Source organism: Belonocnema kinseyi, chromosome 6, assembly GCF_010883055.1.
Source record: "Belonocnema kinseyi isolate 2016_QV_RU_SX_M_011 chromosome 6, B_treatae_v1, whole genome shotgun sequence".
In the NCBI taxonomy this organism is placed as follows: Eukaryota; Metazoa; Arthropoda; class Insecta; order Hymenoptera; family Cynipidae; genus Belonocnema; species Belonocnema kinseyi.
In genome coordinates, this window is record NC_046662.1 from 67,516,010 (window position 1) to 67,532,519 (window position 16,510).

A 16,510-nucleotide genomic window follows, 5' to 3' on the forward strand; every position below is an offset into this window, starting at 1 on the left:
CTAGTGGTTTAAAAAGGAACTAATATCTTTATCGTTTATTTACGTTGTAAGCTTGAGTTAAGTTACATTAATGTTAAATTATTAATTAACAGATCAAGATTGATCAGAAAAGAAGGTTCGTGATCCAAAATCTCCGGAATCATGAGCAGCAATGCAAAGAGGACAATTTACGTAGGTTAGTAAAAAAAATTTCAATTCAAACTTCATGAATCTAACATATAAATACTTCGATCAAATTTGTTTTCGGCCCTTCATATCATTTAATCCCGATTTAAAAAGCTATCTAAACGTTACTTTTATAATTCCCCCACATAATACTGAGTTTTGAATAATTTCCGTGAATAATATCGGGATAACTACCGGCGTAGCAACCTAACCTCACTTTTGAAAAATCATGCCTTTGCTGATCTTACGATTTTAAGTAAATTTATTATATATTCCTAAAAAATGAAAAAGTTTTGAATGTCAGTGTATTAAAAAATGTTCTATTTTTTAGGTGGATTGGCAGAGGAAGTAGACGACAAAGTTCTCAGTGCGGCATTTATTCCTTTTGGAGAAATAGTCGATATACAGATTCCTTTAGATTATGAATCAGAGAAGCACAGAGGATTTGCTTTCATAGAATATGAAGCAGCCGAGGATGCTTCGGCAGCAATCGATAATATGGTAAGATAATTAAAACTCACATATCTTAAATATTTTTCATTCACGAAAGTAAACAGAAAATTCAGGGACCTAAAATCGAAAATTTGGTCCCAATTTACCCCTTTATCCCCTTTTTTTACGCGATTTTGATTCATTTTTTAAGAATCATAAAAAGAAATTGCATACATTAGAAAATAAAACGATTTGAAAGAGATTCTTTTTTATTATACAAAAGTTTCAAATATTCCCTGAACAGAAAGAAAAAGATGTATTTTTGACAAAAAAGACCAATTTAAATCAAGAATATTAATTTTCTGCGAAAGAAACCAAAGGGAAGCTAAAAAGACGAATTTTCAGAAAAACACTTGATTTTTCAAACCTAGAGTATAAATTTTCAATGAAAAAAAAATTTTCACCTAAATATTTGAATTTTCCACCAAAATAGTTGAGCTTTCTATCTTAAAATAAGAATTTTTTAAAAAATTGTACTTTCAACCAAAGAGATAAATTTTCTACTAAAATTATAAATCTTTACCCAAAAAAGGGAACTTGCAAGCTAAAAAAAAGAATTTTGTACACAGCAGTGAAATTTCAACTAAAACGAATGAGTTTTTGACAAAATTGTTGGTTTTTCAAGCAAATAATTAAATTCTCAGACAAATATTTGAATTTTTAACGAAAAATGTCATGTTTGATATTTCAGCCAAAAAATATAATCATTTTTAATAAAAAATTTGTTGAATTAATTCAAAATCACGAATTTTCAACAAATCTTCAACCAAATTTTTTGAATTTTCAAGCCAAAAAACGAGTTTTCTACAAAAAAAAGTTGAATTTCCAACCTGAAAATATAAATGTTTAACAAAAAATTTAATTTTTAACAAAATTTTCGAGTTTTTATGTATATTTTTAAAATCATAAATATAAATGGTAGACATCAAAGAACTAGGGAATAAATTCTTTGAATTAAAATTAATTTTTATAATTAAATTCAATTTTCAACGGTTGAAGGTGAATTCTCAACCAAAAAGATAAATTTCGAATAAAGAATATTAATTTTCTACAGAAGAAACCAAAGAGAAGCCTAAAATTTAAATTTTCAATGAAAAAGATCATTTTTATCTAAATGGTTGAGTTTTCCATTTGAAAAGACGAATTTTTAACAATACAGTTACATTTTGGACCAATGAGATGAATCTTTGACTAAAATTATCAATCTTTATCTAAAAAAAGGAACTTATAAGCTAAACAAAAAGCTAAAAAAGAGCTAAAAAGTGGAATTTCAACTTAAAAAAATGAGTTTTTAACCAAATTGTTGGGTTTTCAACAAATTAAATTATTTTTGGACTAAGTATTTGAATTTTCGACGAAAAATTTCATAGTTGATATTTCGAATAAAAATATAATTATTTAAATAAAAAAATTTTCAATTAATATAAAAACACCATTTTGTAGCACAGTAGTTAATTTTTCGACCAAAAAACATTAATTACTCAAGAAAGAAAAAAGTAAAAACAAATTTTGTAATTTTCTCGCAAAAACACGAGTTTTCTATACAAAATTTGAATTTTTGACCCAAAAATATAAATTGTTGATGCTATATCAAATTTAATTTTAAACAATTTAAGATGAATTCTCAACCAAAAAAAAAAGAATTTTCAACGAAAAAACCAAACAAGCAACCAAAATAATTAAATTTTTTACCCAAAAGGACGCATTTTTAACAAAAAAAGTCACATTTTCAATCAATGTGATGAGGTTTCTACTAAAATTATGTATCTATATCGAAAAAACTAAATTGCCAAGCCAAAAATTCAATTTTTCTGCGAAACAGTAGAATTTTTGCCAAAAAGATTAATTTTTAATAAAATTGTTGGTTTTCAACAAAATAATACAATTTTTGACCATGAATTATGAGTCTTTCTCCAAAAAAATGAATTTTCAAGCTAAAAGGGCTAATTTTATACAAAAAAAAGTTGAATTTCAACCCAAAAAGATCAATTTTTACCAAAATAGATCATTTTTCAACAGAATAATTAAATTTTCAGCTAATTAATAAAATTTTCAATGGCGAAAGATGATTTTTAACGTTAAATATAATGAATGATATTTTAAACTAAAAAAGTATAATATTTTACATAAAAAATAGTTGAATTAATCCCAAAAAGATGAATTTCCAAAAAACAGTTGATTTTTGAAACAAATAATTAAATTTTCAATCAAATAATATAATTGTTACCCAAAAACATATGAAATTTCAACTAACGTGCTGAATCTACAACCAAAAAAAATTTTTTTTATAAATTATTTGAACTTTTAACCAAGCCTTTGATTTTTCAACCAAGTAATGTCATTTTTAACAAAACAAAAGATGAATTTTCTACTAAAATGCTGAATCTTTAACCGAAAAAATTAATTTGAAATAAATTAGTTGAAATTTTAACCAAGTAGTTCAATTTTCAAGAAAAAAATATTTGCTTTAAAAACAGTTGAATTTTTAACACCAAAATATTAATTTTCAAAAAAAGTTTATTCTGAACTAAATGGTTGAATTTTATACCAAAATGTTTGAATTTTTAACCTAAAAAGACGAATTTTCGACAAAATTGTTACATTTTCCACCAAAGAGTTAAGTTTGCATTCTAAAATTATGAATCTTCTACCAAAAAAAAATTAATTTTTAATTCAAAAAGACGAATTTTCTACAAAACAGTTGAATGAAGAACCAATAAGCATTATTGTTTTATAATAATACGATTCTCAACGAAAAATGTAATTGTAGGTATTTCATCCAAAAATATTTTTATTTTAAATTATAAAGTTGTGGATTTTTCTGCGAAAATGATTAATTTTCTACTTGAAAGTTGAATTTTAAACCAATTAGTTTAATTTTCTACGAGAACATTTGAATTTTCAAACAAAAAGGATGACTTCCTAATAAAATTGTTAAATTCTTAAGAAAATAATTAAACTTCAGCTTAATATTTGAATTGGCAACCGAATAATAAATTTTTTAATCGAAAAAGATAAATTCTCAGCCAAAAATATAATAGTAGACTTTTCAACTCAAACGAATGAAGTTTCAATATAAAATAGTTTTATTTTATTTTGGGATTCTATTAATTCCGGCCACAATCAAGTTGATTTAGACGCGTGACATTTTCAAAAATTCTCTGATTTTTCTTTGACTAATTTTTCATTTCAAATCATTAATATTCAAACACTAGCATTTTAGTCTTATGATATTTTTACCATAGAATATTTTATAAGCGGAATAAAATAGTGTTTCATATACAAATTTAGAATTTTTAAACGTATTAATTTATTTTAAACAAAAAAAGACAGTTTTTTCTGCTTTGAAAGATAACTCTTTAACAAAATACTGGATTTTTTCACAAAATAATTGAATTTTTAACACAATAGTTGAATATTCAACTTAAAAAGATAAATTGCCAAGGAAAAAGTGTCATAGTTTATATTTTAATAAAAAAAGAATGAAATTTATACAACTAAAGAAAAGAATTTTTACCAAAAAGACGAATTTCCAACAAATAAAGGTTTTTCACCCAAAAAATAAATAAAAGTTTATCTAAATTATTGAACCTTCAAACCAGAAGACAAATTTTTTTTACAAAAATTCAATTTTCAAATAAAAAATATGACTGTTCAATAAAAAATGAATTTTTCACGAAACTGATGCAGTTTTACCCCAAAAAAAGGAAATTTCGAACTAAAAAATTATTTTTTACTACAAAGAACAACGCGAATTTTGAACTAAAAAATATCAATCTTAAAAAATGGAAAAGTTACATTTTCTGTTAAAAAATTAATTCTTAACCAAAAAAAGAGAAGTTTTTTCCACTAAACAGTTAAATTTTAAACTAGACATAAGCCTTTAATAAAACAATTTCACAATGTAGTTTAAATTTGATCCAACTAGTTGAATTTTCAATTAAAAAAGATTAGTTTTCAACAAGATAATTAAACTTTTAACCAACGAGATAACTTTTCAACTTCAAATTAAATCTTTAACAAATTTTAGTCTAGTTTCTATGATCAATCTACGAAATTTTTTAACAAGAAATCATTTTCTACCAAAAAAATTGAATTTTCAATCCAAAAAGACAAATTTTTAACCAAAAAAAGATAACTTTTGAACAAAATTGTTGAATTGTCTAGCAAATAGATGCATTTTTATCAAACAATATGAAATTTATCTCAAAGCAGAAGAATTTTTTATTTAAAAAAAGTTAAATTTTTATAAAAAAAAATTACAGTTAACTCAGTAACACCAAAAATTGAATTTTTGGAACAAAAAAAATAAGTTTCTACGAAAAAAATTCAATTTTCAATCCAAAAACACGAATTTTTTAAAACTAAAAATGAAGAATTTTTATTATAATCGTTGAATTCTCTGCCAAATATTTACATTTTTATCCAAAAAAGATTAAATTTTATATTAAAACAGATGAATTTGTAATAAAAAACGTCACATTTTTCTATAAGTGGAACTTTCATCCGGAAAAATTTCAGTTCATTTTTCAACACCAAAATATGAATTTTAAACAAAAAGTAAATTTTCTGCAAAATAGTTAAATTTTCAAGAAAATAGTATAACAGCTTAATTTCTAACCAAACAATTGCTTTTTTATAAAAAAAAAATTAATTTCTGGTAAAGCAGGTAAACTTTAATATGAGAAAGACAAACTTAAAAAAAAGAGTTGAATTTTTAACCGAAAAGTTAACGAAAAAATGCAATTTTCAATTAATTAAAATAAATTCTGAGATTCTCGTAAATTCTCAGAGAATTTATTTCTCGGTTATATTCTCGGTAATATTCTAATTCTCGTGACCGTTCTCAAAGTAATGTAACCGGCTCAGAACTCTACCAACTAGGAATGTTTAAACTGTGATGTACCATCTGGTGACAAAAATCTGAACTGGAAAGAATAGGTATAATTTTTAAGATGCATTTTAATTTGTGCATAAAAGTGTTTAAACGATTTTTGTTGTGTAGTTTAAAATATTTGTTTGATACTAAAAATAAGTCTTTCTCGGAAACAAAGCGGTGTAGATAGAATTTACATTATATAAATAAAAAAAAAATATTTGTTGAGAGATATATTTTTGTGAAAAAAAAACAATTATTTTTCTACTCATTGTGATTTTCAAAAGATTATAAACGTAAATGCACTTATTTTGAAGCAAAAATGAACTCAAAGTAAATTTTCATTAATTTATACATGAAATATTTACTATTTAAAAACTGATCTGAAATTTAGATTAGAATTCTTATTTCAATTGCAATCGCAGGGTGGCCGTTGGACCGGGAAATCGACAATCTTATGAGACCGAGAAATGACAGTGAATTTATTTTTTGACCGGAAATTTTACAAATTTATAGACAAAAATGTTCCACTTTAACAAATTTTAATTGTTAGGTGTACATTTTATTTTAAAGAATTTAAAAATGCAGCTTTAAAGAGTTAAGCTATTAAAAATTAGAAGCGTTTGAAATCGAAGATTTTAGATAAAAAACATTTTTAATTGATCAACTATGAATATAAATTAATAATGATTTTTAAAACTAGTAATCGTAGTTGAATATTAAACAATAAATTTTGAAGGTTACATTTTAATTGTTCTATTAAAAAAAAATTTAATTTTGAACTCAAATTTTGTAACTTCGATGTATAAATAACAATTGAATACATACTATTCCTTTAAAAAATCAAGGAAGTTGAAGAAATATTTAGAGGTTTTGAAAAAATTAAAATCAATTTAAAATTTGTAATAGTTTGAAATAATTTGAGCAAAGTGTCTACGTGTACCGAATAAATCTGGCTATTCGTAATAAAATTTCGGTGTAAATAGTACACGGCCTAATTTGAAACAAATTATAGATTTTGGCAGATTTAAAACACAACATATAGAGGCTTTTTAAGAATTTGGAATGGCTTCAGAAGGTTAAAAAACATTTCCTATGAAAATTGAAAATGATTTTTAATTTGAAAAGATAATTCAGAATGATTAATCAAAAAGATTTAGAAAGATTTAGAAAAATTGACAAAATGTGAAAAACATGCAGATGTTTTAAGAATTTCGAATAAGATTTGGAAGCATTTTCAGGATTTTTTAACCATTTAAAATATGAATAAATGAATTTCAATTTAAGAAGCGTTCAGTTTATAAAAAAAAAATGTAATCGTTCAATTTGTTATATTTCTGACTTAAAATTTCTTTAAATATCATGTTGAACAAATTTTAATTCATTGATTGATTCTTCAATTTAGATTTTAGAGCATTGGAAAAGTTTTATACGTGTAAGTTATTGAGCATTTGAATCAGACTTAAATACAAAATTATTGAATTAAGAAACTTTTAAACTTCAATCTTAAAAGTTTGAAATTCAAGAGTTCCACTTTACATGTTTAATACATTAATTAAAGTTCATTTAAACTTAAATTCATTAAAACATACACGAAATAGTGAAATAATTGTGTTTTTTTAAACCTATTTTACAAAAATGTATTTTTTTACTGTATAAGATAGAAATTCTATCTAAAACTATTTGTTTTTTATGAAGATTTGTTTTTAGTATTCAATCATTGTTTTATACTTCAAAAACTATCGTAAAAACACTTTAATGCAAAAATAAATTTACATCTTTAAAATTGTACCTACTCTTTATAGTTCCAGTTTTCGATACCAGGTGGCGAAATGGTAGACCGCCATTACCAATGGGGCATCTAAATTAATCTACAGATAAAAAAAAAGTTTTTAAGAGAAACATGAATATTTTTTTCATGAAACTGCTAACGCTTTAACCCGATTTTTTTAAACTAGAAAAAAAGTTTAAGTACAAAAATAACTGGAAAACTTTCTAAAAAAAATGCACTACGCTGAGAGTGCACTTTCGTTGAATATTCATGAGATATCCATATGATAGAAAAAATTTTAATAACCGCTTTGATCCTTGCATATTTTGGTCAAACTTCAACTAATAAAATTCGAAATATTTAGCACGATTCTGAACTACATGGCCGAACAATTCGAGTGAATATTGCGAAACCACAAAAAATCAAAGAAGGTTCATCGAAACCCGTTTGGGCAGACGACACGTGGTTACAGGAACATGCAGGTGAAACTTTAAAAGGAAGCAACACTACAACGACCGAAGATGATCCACCCCCTGGGCAAAAAAAGAAACAAAATCCTCAAGTGTATTTCGACATTAGCGTGGGTAAAACCGAACTTGGAAGAATCATAATGATGCTGAGAGCTGACATTGTTCCAAAAACTGCGGAGAACTTTCGCCAACTTTGCACACACGAGCAGGGATTCGGGTACCAGTCCAGCTGTTTGCACAGAATCATTCCGGAATTTGTATCCTTTTCACGGTTCTCATTTTACAAATTATTATTTTCAGAAAATCTGTTATTTATTTCCAGAGACCCTTTTCCATTTTTTTTCACATATTTTCGATTTTTTTCAAGAATTACGAACAAAATGTAAGAAATTAGATATCAAGACGCTTGCAGAGTGTTTTTCTTTGATGATTCCGATTTTAAGTACTTCTGAGTCGATTATTTTTATTTATAGGTCAAGCCGTTTGTTAAAAATGGGCCTAACCAGTAAAATTTCGATTTCGAGAATAATAAAAAACAGAGAAATTCAGTTCAAGGGCGGACCCAGAGATTTCCAATTGTAATTTTCAAGTCAAAAAGGCGAAATTTCTAGAATTCAGTTTAATTTGCAATGAAGTGATTACACATATTGAACCCAGAAGATAAATCTGCAACCAAGAGGATCCTTTTTTTACTATAAAAGGCCGATTTTTAATACAAATTCTAACATTTCTAACCAAATACTTGTATTTTCAACTAAGAAGATTAACGCATAAGTTTTCAAACAAATAGTTTAAACTTTAAACTAAAAAGAATAATTTTTAAACAAAAATGAAATAGTTGAATTTTCATTTAAAAAAAAAATTGTCAATAAAAAACGATTCTTCTACAAAATTGATAAATTGTGGTACCAAACTGTTTGAAGTTATTTAAAATCTTTTGAAAGTTTTAAAATCTTTGCGCAATGCTCGAAATCTGAGCGAAATGTTCGAAATATTTGTGAATTCATTGGAATTATTTAAATTTTTACAAATCTTAGTTAAAACTCTTGACATCTCCTAAAAAATTTAGAAATTGTTTAAAATCTTTGAAATGTTTTGAAATCTAAGAAATTTGGTTTAATATACCTTTTTAAATTTTTTAAACTTGTTTGTAAGTTTTAAAATCTTTGTGAAATGTTCCAAATCTTTTGAAATCTTCTAAAATAATTTAAAACCTCTTGAAAACGTTTCAAAATTTTGAATTCTTTGAAATCTGGTGTACTGTATTCTTTTTCGAATCCTTTAAATCGTTAAAGTTTTAAAATGTTTCTGAAATTGCTGTGAAGTATTTATTGAAATGTGGCATGCGCGTCGTTTTTAAATCATTAACATCCGTAAAATTGATGTCAAATCTTAAAAATATTAAAAATATTTTGTAACCTTTTGAAATCTGTTGCAAACGCAAAAACCGAGTAGTCAACCCCTCGAAAAATCCGTCGTATGGCCATGGATTATTCTAATTCTGAAACTGAATTAACATCGAAAATTTAAACTAATAATTTTTATAATTTCTAAGTTGAATACCTCAACAAAAACTGCCTTGAAATATCTTTATTTATTCTGTAATAAACAAAATCGATATTATATCTTGACGGATAAAAAAATTTGCAGTAGCAAGTTTTTCCTAAACGAGATGTTTCTTTCATAATAGGCTAAAAGATTTAAATTACTCTTCGAATTTCGATGAAATTACTGTTTTAAAAGAAAAGAAAAAGATTAATGAAAATTCAAGGTTTTCGTGAAATAATCAAGGAGATTTTCAGGTTTTCAAGGCCACTAGACACCCTGTCAAATTTAGCGCCCTTTTCAATTTGAAGCGATACATTTTTCCGCGAAATTTAAATAATGTGATTATAATTATTCAAGACAAAAAATACGATTTTTTAAATTTAATGCAAAATGATTAAAAATACTCATTAAATTCTCGAAGGTTGAACTTGTTGTATTTACCATTTTTTTTGAAGTTGCCTTTTCCTTAATAAGTGATTAGATGTGCCAAGGCGGAGATTTCACAAATCACAACGGAACGGGCGGTAAGTCAATTTACGGAAAGAAATTCGATGACGAGAATTTTATATTGAAACACACGGGACCTGGAACACTTTCGATGGCGAATTCCGGACCAAATAGTAACGGTTCGCAGTTCTTTCTGTGCCTTCAAAAAACCGACTGGCTGGATAATAAACACGTCGTGTTTGGTCACGTTCTCAGTGGACTGGATGTTCTAAAAAAAATGGAAAAGTTTGGGACCAAGGGTGGAACTCCGACGCAGAAAGTAGTTATTACTACATGTGGAGAATTGACGTGAATTTCGTAGAAATTAAATAGTAAGGGAATCTTTAATTTACATTTTTTTTTAATTCTTTGAAGAATCCTTAATTTTTTTCATTTTGTGAATATGTTACTTCAAATATTTTGACGCGAATACAAGAATTCTTCATAAGTTTTATACAATGATAATAAAATCGATAATCGAAATAAATTATAAATATTTATTCAGAAAATTTTTATGTATAATCTACCATTTAATAATTCTATCCACATTAAAGCGCCTATGGCAGGGAAAACTTGGAAATCAGGGGAAAGTTAATTTGACCGAATCCCTTTTAAATCAGGCGTTTTGTCAAAAAAAAATCTTAAAATTATGCGTATTTGAATTATTTGCTGTTTAAAAAAACATTCTTGAAAATTGTATGACTTTCAACATAATTGAGATATTTAGAATTCAAAATTTAAGAAATTTAAAGTAATGAAATTTCATTTATTTATTTTTATTTTAAATGTTATTTTATTGTAATTTGATTATAATAAAAATAAAAAAGACGAAAGAAAGAAAAAAAGGAAGGGGATGTGGTTGGCTGCCTTCTCATTTTTCTTTCCTCTTTTTTTATTTTTGTCCGAAAATTATTTATCTTTTTCAAACAAACAAAAAATTTCAGGGTACAATAGAATTTTTTTTTGTTCGTTGTGGTCCAAATTTGGTCGTTGGATTCTTGTTTTTTTAACAGGAGTTTGCAATGATTTAAAATTTCTTTTCAGATTCTGACATACTTTAACGCATTTCTGACATTTAAATTTATTTTTTCAGTTTCACCTATTTTTGTGAATCTAAATTTGAAGAGAGAAATTAAATTATGACAGATTGACAGAAAAAATGAAAGACATTTTTGAATTTTAATTGTTCATTTCTGTATCAAATTTGAAAAAAAGTTGAAGATCTGAAAACTAATGGGCAATTTCTTTGGAAAAGGGACAAATCCCGAATTTTTTATTTAAAAAAAAAAATTTTTTTACGAATTTTTCTTTATATAAAAAAGAGACTTTTGTTCTTCAAAAATATTGAATTATTTATTTTTCTCGGAAATGGTGCAAGAAATTATAAATAAGTAAAAGGACTTTTTGTAGAACGTCTACCTTTTTTTCTTTTTTTTTCTTTTAGAAAAACCGGTGCCATTTTGTTAATTTTAAAACTGTTTTAAATTTTCTGGTGGATTCTAAAAGAAGACGATGAACACTATTAGAATTAAAAATAAGATAATAAATATCTAAATTATGCCAAAAGTTGTATAATTTTCAGGGAAAAAAATATTTTTTTAAACAAAGCAAACAATTTTCTTTACAAATCGCAAAAAATATGTATCACCTAATTTTCTCTAAAAAAAATATATATATTTCGTCACCCAGATATTCTGCTTTTTCACTTAAATTTCAAATTATTTTGTTTCGTTTACGATAGATTTGATGTGGTTTGGCGTTGAAAATTTTTCTGTAAATTAAACAAATTCATATGTTCTAGTATAAATTTTACCTTTTTTAGATAAAAGTGAAAATGTTTCGCTGAAAATTAATCTTCTTTGGTTGCGGCTTCAAGTATTTTGTTGAAAATTCGTCTTTTTTGTTTGAATCCAAATTTTTCTAAATTAAAACAAAATCTTGTTTCGTTAAAATTTAACTGCTTGTTTGAAGTTCTTTGTTTAAAAAAAAACAATACATTTTTTGGTTAAAGAAATGCATGATTTTAGTCGAAAATTCACCCCTAGAGTTAAAAATTTCACTACTTTGTTAAAAATTAGATTTTTTGTTTGAAAATTATTTGTTTAGTAAGAAAATTTTCCACGTTATATTGAAAATGGATATTTTTTTAGGTAAAAATTCAGCTATTTCTTTTAAAATTCATGGATTTAGTTGAAAATTCATCTTTGTAGGTTGAAAAGTCAATTGTTTAGTTGAAAGTTCAATTATTTTATTAAAAATTTAACTATTTGGTTAAAGATTTATTTGTTTTGTCGAAAATTCATTTTGTTTTTGTTAAAATATCAACTGTTAAATTTTTCGCTGTGAATTTATCTTTTTATTAGAAATTCAACTATCTTCTATAAAAATTCGTCTTTTTGGCTTACAAATGTTACTATTTGGTTCTAAATGCAACTTTTTGGTTGAAAGTTCACCTTTTTTGGTAGAAAATTCATCTTTCTCTTCTTGAAATTCAACTGTTTTCTAAAAAAGTTTTCTTTTTGGCGTGAAGTTTCAATTATTTGGTTAAAAATTCAACTGTTTTGTTGAAAATAAAACTATTTTCTTACAAATTTATCTTGTTTGATTGAAAATTCAACAATTTGGTAAAAATGTCAACTATTTTGACGAAAATTTAACTGATTTGTTAAAAAGTTTGAGGTTTTGGTTGAAATAAATGAGAAATATGCATTTCATTTTTCAGTTTCAAATTGTCAAATTTTTATCATTTCGAATTTAAAATTATTTGAATTCAAAAGTTTTTACTTTTGAACTACTTCAATTAGAAATAATACAATTTCTATTCTTTTGATTTTTAAACGATCCAGTTTTCCAAATAAAAATATGAAATCATTAAATTTTGAATATTTTGAAATTGTCCCATTTTTCCAATTTTAATCTGAATTCATTCAATTTTGAGATTCTTCAATTCGAAATAATATGGTTCATTGTTGAATTCTTTGAATTAGAAATGATATAATTTGAACTCCTTCTATATGAAATTGTTTGATTCTGAAAATTGTGGTTCAAAATTTTGTAATTAAAAATTGAGAATATTTTAAATTAAAATATATTAAATCAGAAGCTCTCAAAATTGACAAATTCGAGACTAAAATTTTCCGAATTAAAAAATTTCATTAGAAACCAGTTCAAACTGTATCATTTCTAATTCACAGAGTTGAAAATTGTACAATTTTATTTCGAATTTGTGAATCTCAAAATTGCATGAATTCAGGTTAAAATTGCGAAAATAGGACAATTTCAAAATGTTCAAAATATAATAATTTCAAATCAGAATTTGAAAAAACTGGATCATCCAAAAATCAAAAGAATTGAAATTTTATTACTTCTATTTAAAAGTGTTTGAAAGTGATATTTAATTTCAAGAGATTTCAATTTGAAACGAATAATAATTTTTAAAAATTAATAAAATCTTTAATATTTAATGTTAGGAAATAAAAATCCAGGCACGGGACCGCACATGTATTTACTGCCGGTAATGGTAAAAGTGGATATAATAAAATATTTATTAACAAATCAATAATAAGAGTACAAAAAATATTTCACCCGTGAAAATGGAAAATTACGTTTTTATAAACTGAATTTTCCATAGAAGTTTAAATTTTTACAATCTAGACGGCATTCCACCACTTGCAACTATTGTCTCTCCTGTTATGTAGGAAGCGTCATCACTTGCCAAAAATGCAGCAATGCCTCCCATTTCATCCGGCAAACCCAATCGGCCCATTGGAATTTTCGATTTCGTTGTTTCTTCAATCGACTCTGACTGGTACATCTGCAAAAGTTAAAAAATTTCCTCTGTTTAATTTGATACACGCGTGAAATAAAATCAAAGAACATTTTTTTACAAAAAAGTAGAACGGGAAACCGGGAATTTTATGAGACCGGGAAAAAACAGGAAACGACAGTAAATTAATTTTATTACCGAAAATTTTACAAATTTGTAAAAAAAAATCTGTTTTCGATTTCAAAAATTTGAAAAGAAATCAATTTAATTTTTATCTTTTTCAAAGTATAACTTTAGTTTTTTAGCGCACATTTTTCATTCAGAGAATTTTAAAATGCAGTTTTAAAGACTTGTAAAATTAGAAATTACAAGGTGGCCGCTGGACGGGGAAACAGAGAAAACCGGGAATTTTCCGGGACCGGGGAAAACCGGAAATGACAGTTGAAATTTTTTTATAAAAAACAGTTTTATTTTATCAACTGTAAATATAAATAAATAAATTTTTTTTTAATGGAGCTTTACTTTGAATATTAAAATCTGAATAATAATTGATTTGATGAAAATTGACTGTAAATGTTTTAACTCAAGGAATCTTCATAAGAATTGATATTTTTATACATCAATTATTCCGATAATTTTATTTTTAAGTAAAAATTGTTATGATTTATCAATAAAATATTGTTAATTCAAAATTTTAGGCCTTCCCTTATATTCTTTTTTATATTAAATTCAATAAATAAATTTATTAATACATATATTATTTCTATTAATTTGTTTAGCCATTCAAAATGTTAACGTGCGTTTGAAACTTTATAAACTATTTTCTACTTAAAAATAACTTTCAATTGTTAACCTATGTAACTTGATATTTTTTGATTTAGAAAAAGAAAAAGTATTTAATATTTAATAATATTTCATTGTTCTTTTGAGACGAGTAAATTGAAACCAAGTATGTAAAAGAAAACAAGTTTAATTGTTTTATCTAAGAAATGTCTAATTTGTTACTGAGGTTGTTAAATCTGCGCATATAAATAACAATTGAACACTTATTTTTGGTAGAAAAAATTTGAGTAATTTTAAGAAATATCTAGAAGTTTTCAAAAGATTCAAAATTAATTAAAAACTTTAAATGATTTCAAGTAATTTAAACGAAGTATTTTTTTCAGAACTTCTAAATATATTTTTAGATTAATCGATTTTTTCCTACAATTTTTGGGAAATTCTGCGAATTAAAAAAAACATCCTTAAAATCTTCCAGGTTCTTTTTTGATAATTTTTTAAATCTCTTAACATCTTTTTAAATTTTCTGTTACAATAATTTAAAAAAAAAATTGTTTTCAATTTTTCTAAAAATTTTAAGAAAATGTTTTTATTCTTTTGAAGTCTTTCAAAATTCTTAAAAATCCAGCTGTGGGTATTTGCACTTTTTAAAACTTTTTGAAACCTCTAAATATCTCCAAAAATTACTCTAATTTTTTCTACAAATAATAAGTGTTTTATTGTTATTCATCAATGCAAATTTTAAAGATGTGTTTTTTTTAATTCGCAGGACTTTTTTAAAGTTGTAAAAAAATTTAATTCATTTTAAAGTATGATTAAAACTTTTGAACAAAATTTCTAAAATTATTTAAATTTCAAAAAATTTAAAACCACTTCTAGATTTCTCAAAATTTTGAAATCAAATTTTAAAGCCTTTCAAGGATGCTTGAACCATTAAAAATAAAACTAATTTAACTTCTAATTTATGAACTGTTAACTTTAAAAAAATGATTTTTCAAATATTAATATATCGAGCTTAAAATTACTTAAAATAATACACTTTGAACATTTTTAAGTTCATTGTTTGATTCTTTAATTTAGGGTTTTTATTAATTAATTTAGATTTATATTTTTGGAACTTAATCTGAATCTTTGAACTCTATAATTTATAAAAGTGAAAAACTTAAACTTCAATTTTAAAAGTTTGAAATTCAAGAGTTTTACTTTGATTGCTTTAATTTGTTGTTTATTAATTTAAATGGAAAAATGTTTAGAATAGAGTTCGACTTTTTAAATTTCATTGACTGTAAAAAATGTTTGTGAACCAGGAAAAACCGGGAATTTCTTTCTTCGATTGAATCGGCAACCCTGAATTAGTCGCGTTCGAAACCTACAATTTTGGATAAAAACCATTTTCATTTGACCAAACAAATATAAATTATAATTGATTTTACAAAACGATTCGGAATCAGTTCAAAATTTAAGAATTTCCAGATTTTAGCGTTAAAAACGAAACTGTTTCAATTAGAAAGTCTTAATTGTTAAACAAATGTAAACGCCCGATTTTAACTTTATACACTATTTTCAATTTAAAAATAACTTCAAAATAATATATTCATAATTAAAGGTTTTTATTAAATTTAAAATATTGTTTTAGTTTTATAATTTGAAATGATTTAATTAAGAAAAAAATAATAATTGTATAATATTCAGAAATATTTTATTGTTCACGTAAAACCAGTCATTCTAAATGAAATTTTCAAAACTAAACATTTAATGTTCAAAATAATAAAAAAAATTTCTGAAGTCTCCTAGGAAAATTGAAAATGGCTTTATTTTAAAAGATGAACGAAAATTAATTTTAAGAGAATATCTAAAAAGAATTGCAAAGATTTCCAAAATGGTCAAAAATGAATCTAGAAGAATTTAAACAAATTCTTTTAATTTTGAAGGATTCAAGAAAAGAAGAGAACTTGGTTTAAATTGCTTGATATCATTTTAAGTTTTTAATTAATTTTGAATATTTTCAAAACTTCTATATATTTCTTAAAATTACTCAAATTTTTCTAAAAATAATACAGTCTGTCAAGTTAAAGCGTGGGTGGCTTTACTCGCAGTCGGTAAGGTGTATCGACATGCTTTTGGTGTCAAAATATTAAGAAGAGCTCCCTCTTTCA

General features: G+C 24.7%; 2 protein-coding genes across 2 annotated transcripts in view; one reads left to right on the top strand and one right to left on the bottom strand.

The window, feature by feature from the left end:
• Window positions 1–6: 6 nt before the first annotated feature.
• On the top strand, window positions 7–10,385 carry LOC117174819 (peptidyl-prolyl cis-trans isomerase E). Its single transcript, XM_033364199.1, has 4 exons — window positions 7–175; window positions 497–666; window positions 7,669–8,031; window positions 9,804–10,385. The coding sequence occupies exons 1-4, from the start codon at window positions 142–144 to the stop codon at window positions 10,119–10,121; spliced, it is 885 nt and encodes a 294-aa protein (XP_033220090.1). The 5' UTR covers window positions 7–141; the 3' UTR covers window positions 10,122–10,385.
• A 2,950-nt stretch (window positions 10,386–13,335) lies between these two features.
• Window positions 13,336–16,510, bottom strand: part of LOC117174360 (dehydrogenase/reductase SDR family member 4) — a 17,730-nt gene continuing 14,555 nt past the window's right edge. The window contains exon 5 of the mRNA XM_033363419.1: window positions 13,336–13,622. Within this exon, the coding sequence (XP_033219310.1) occupies window positions 13,452–13,622 (171 nt within the window). The 3' untranslated portion in view covers window positions 13,336–13,451. The remainder of the gene's footprint in view (window positions 13,623–16,510) is intronic.

Excerpts from the sequence above, each read along its gene's own strand:
- LOC117174819 (XM_033364199.1), top strand. The coding sequence starts at position 142 with ATGAGCAGCAATGCAAAGAGGACAATTTACGTAG. Across the intron at positions 176-496 it reads AAAGAGGACAATTTACGTAG|GTGGATTGGCAGAGGAAGTA; the intron begins GTTAGTAAAAAA and ends TCTATTTTTTAG. Across the intron at positions 667-7,668 it reads CGGCAGCAATCGATAATATG|CACGATTCTGAACTACATGG; the intron begins GTAAGATAATTA and ends CGAAATATTTAG.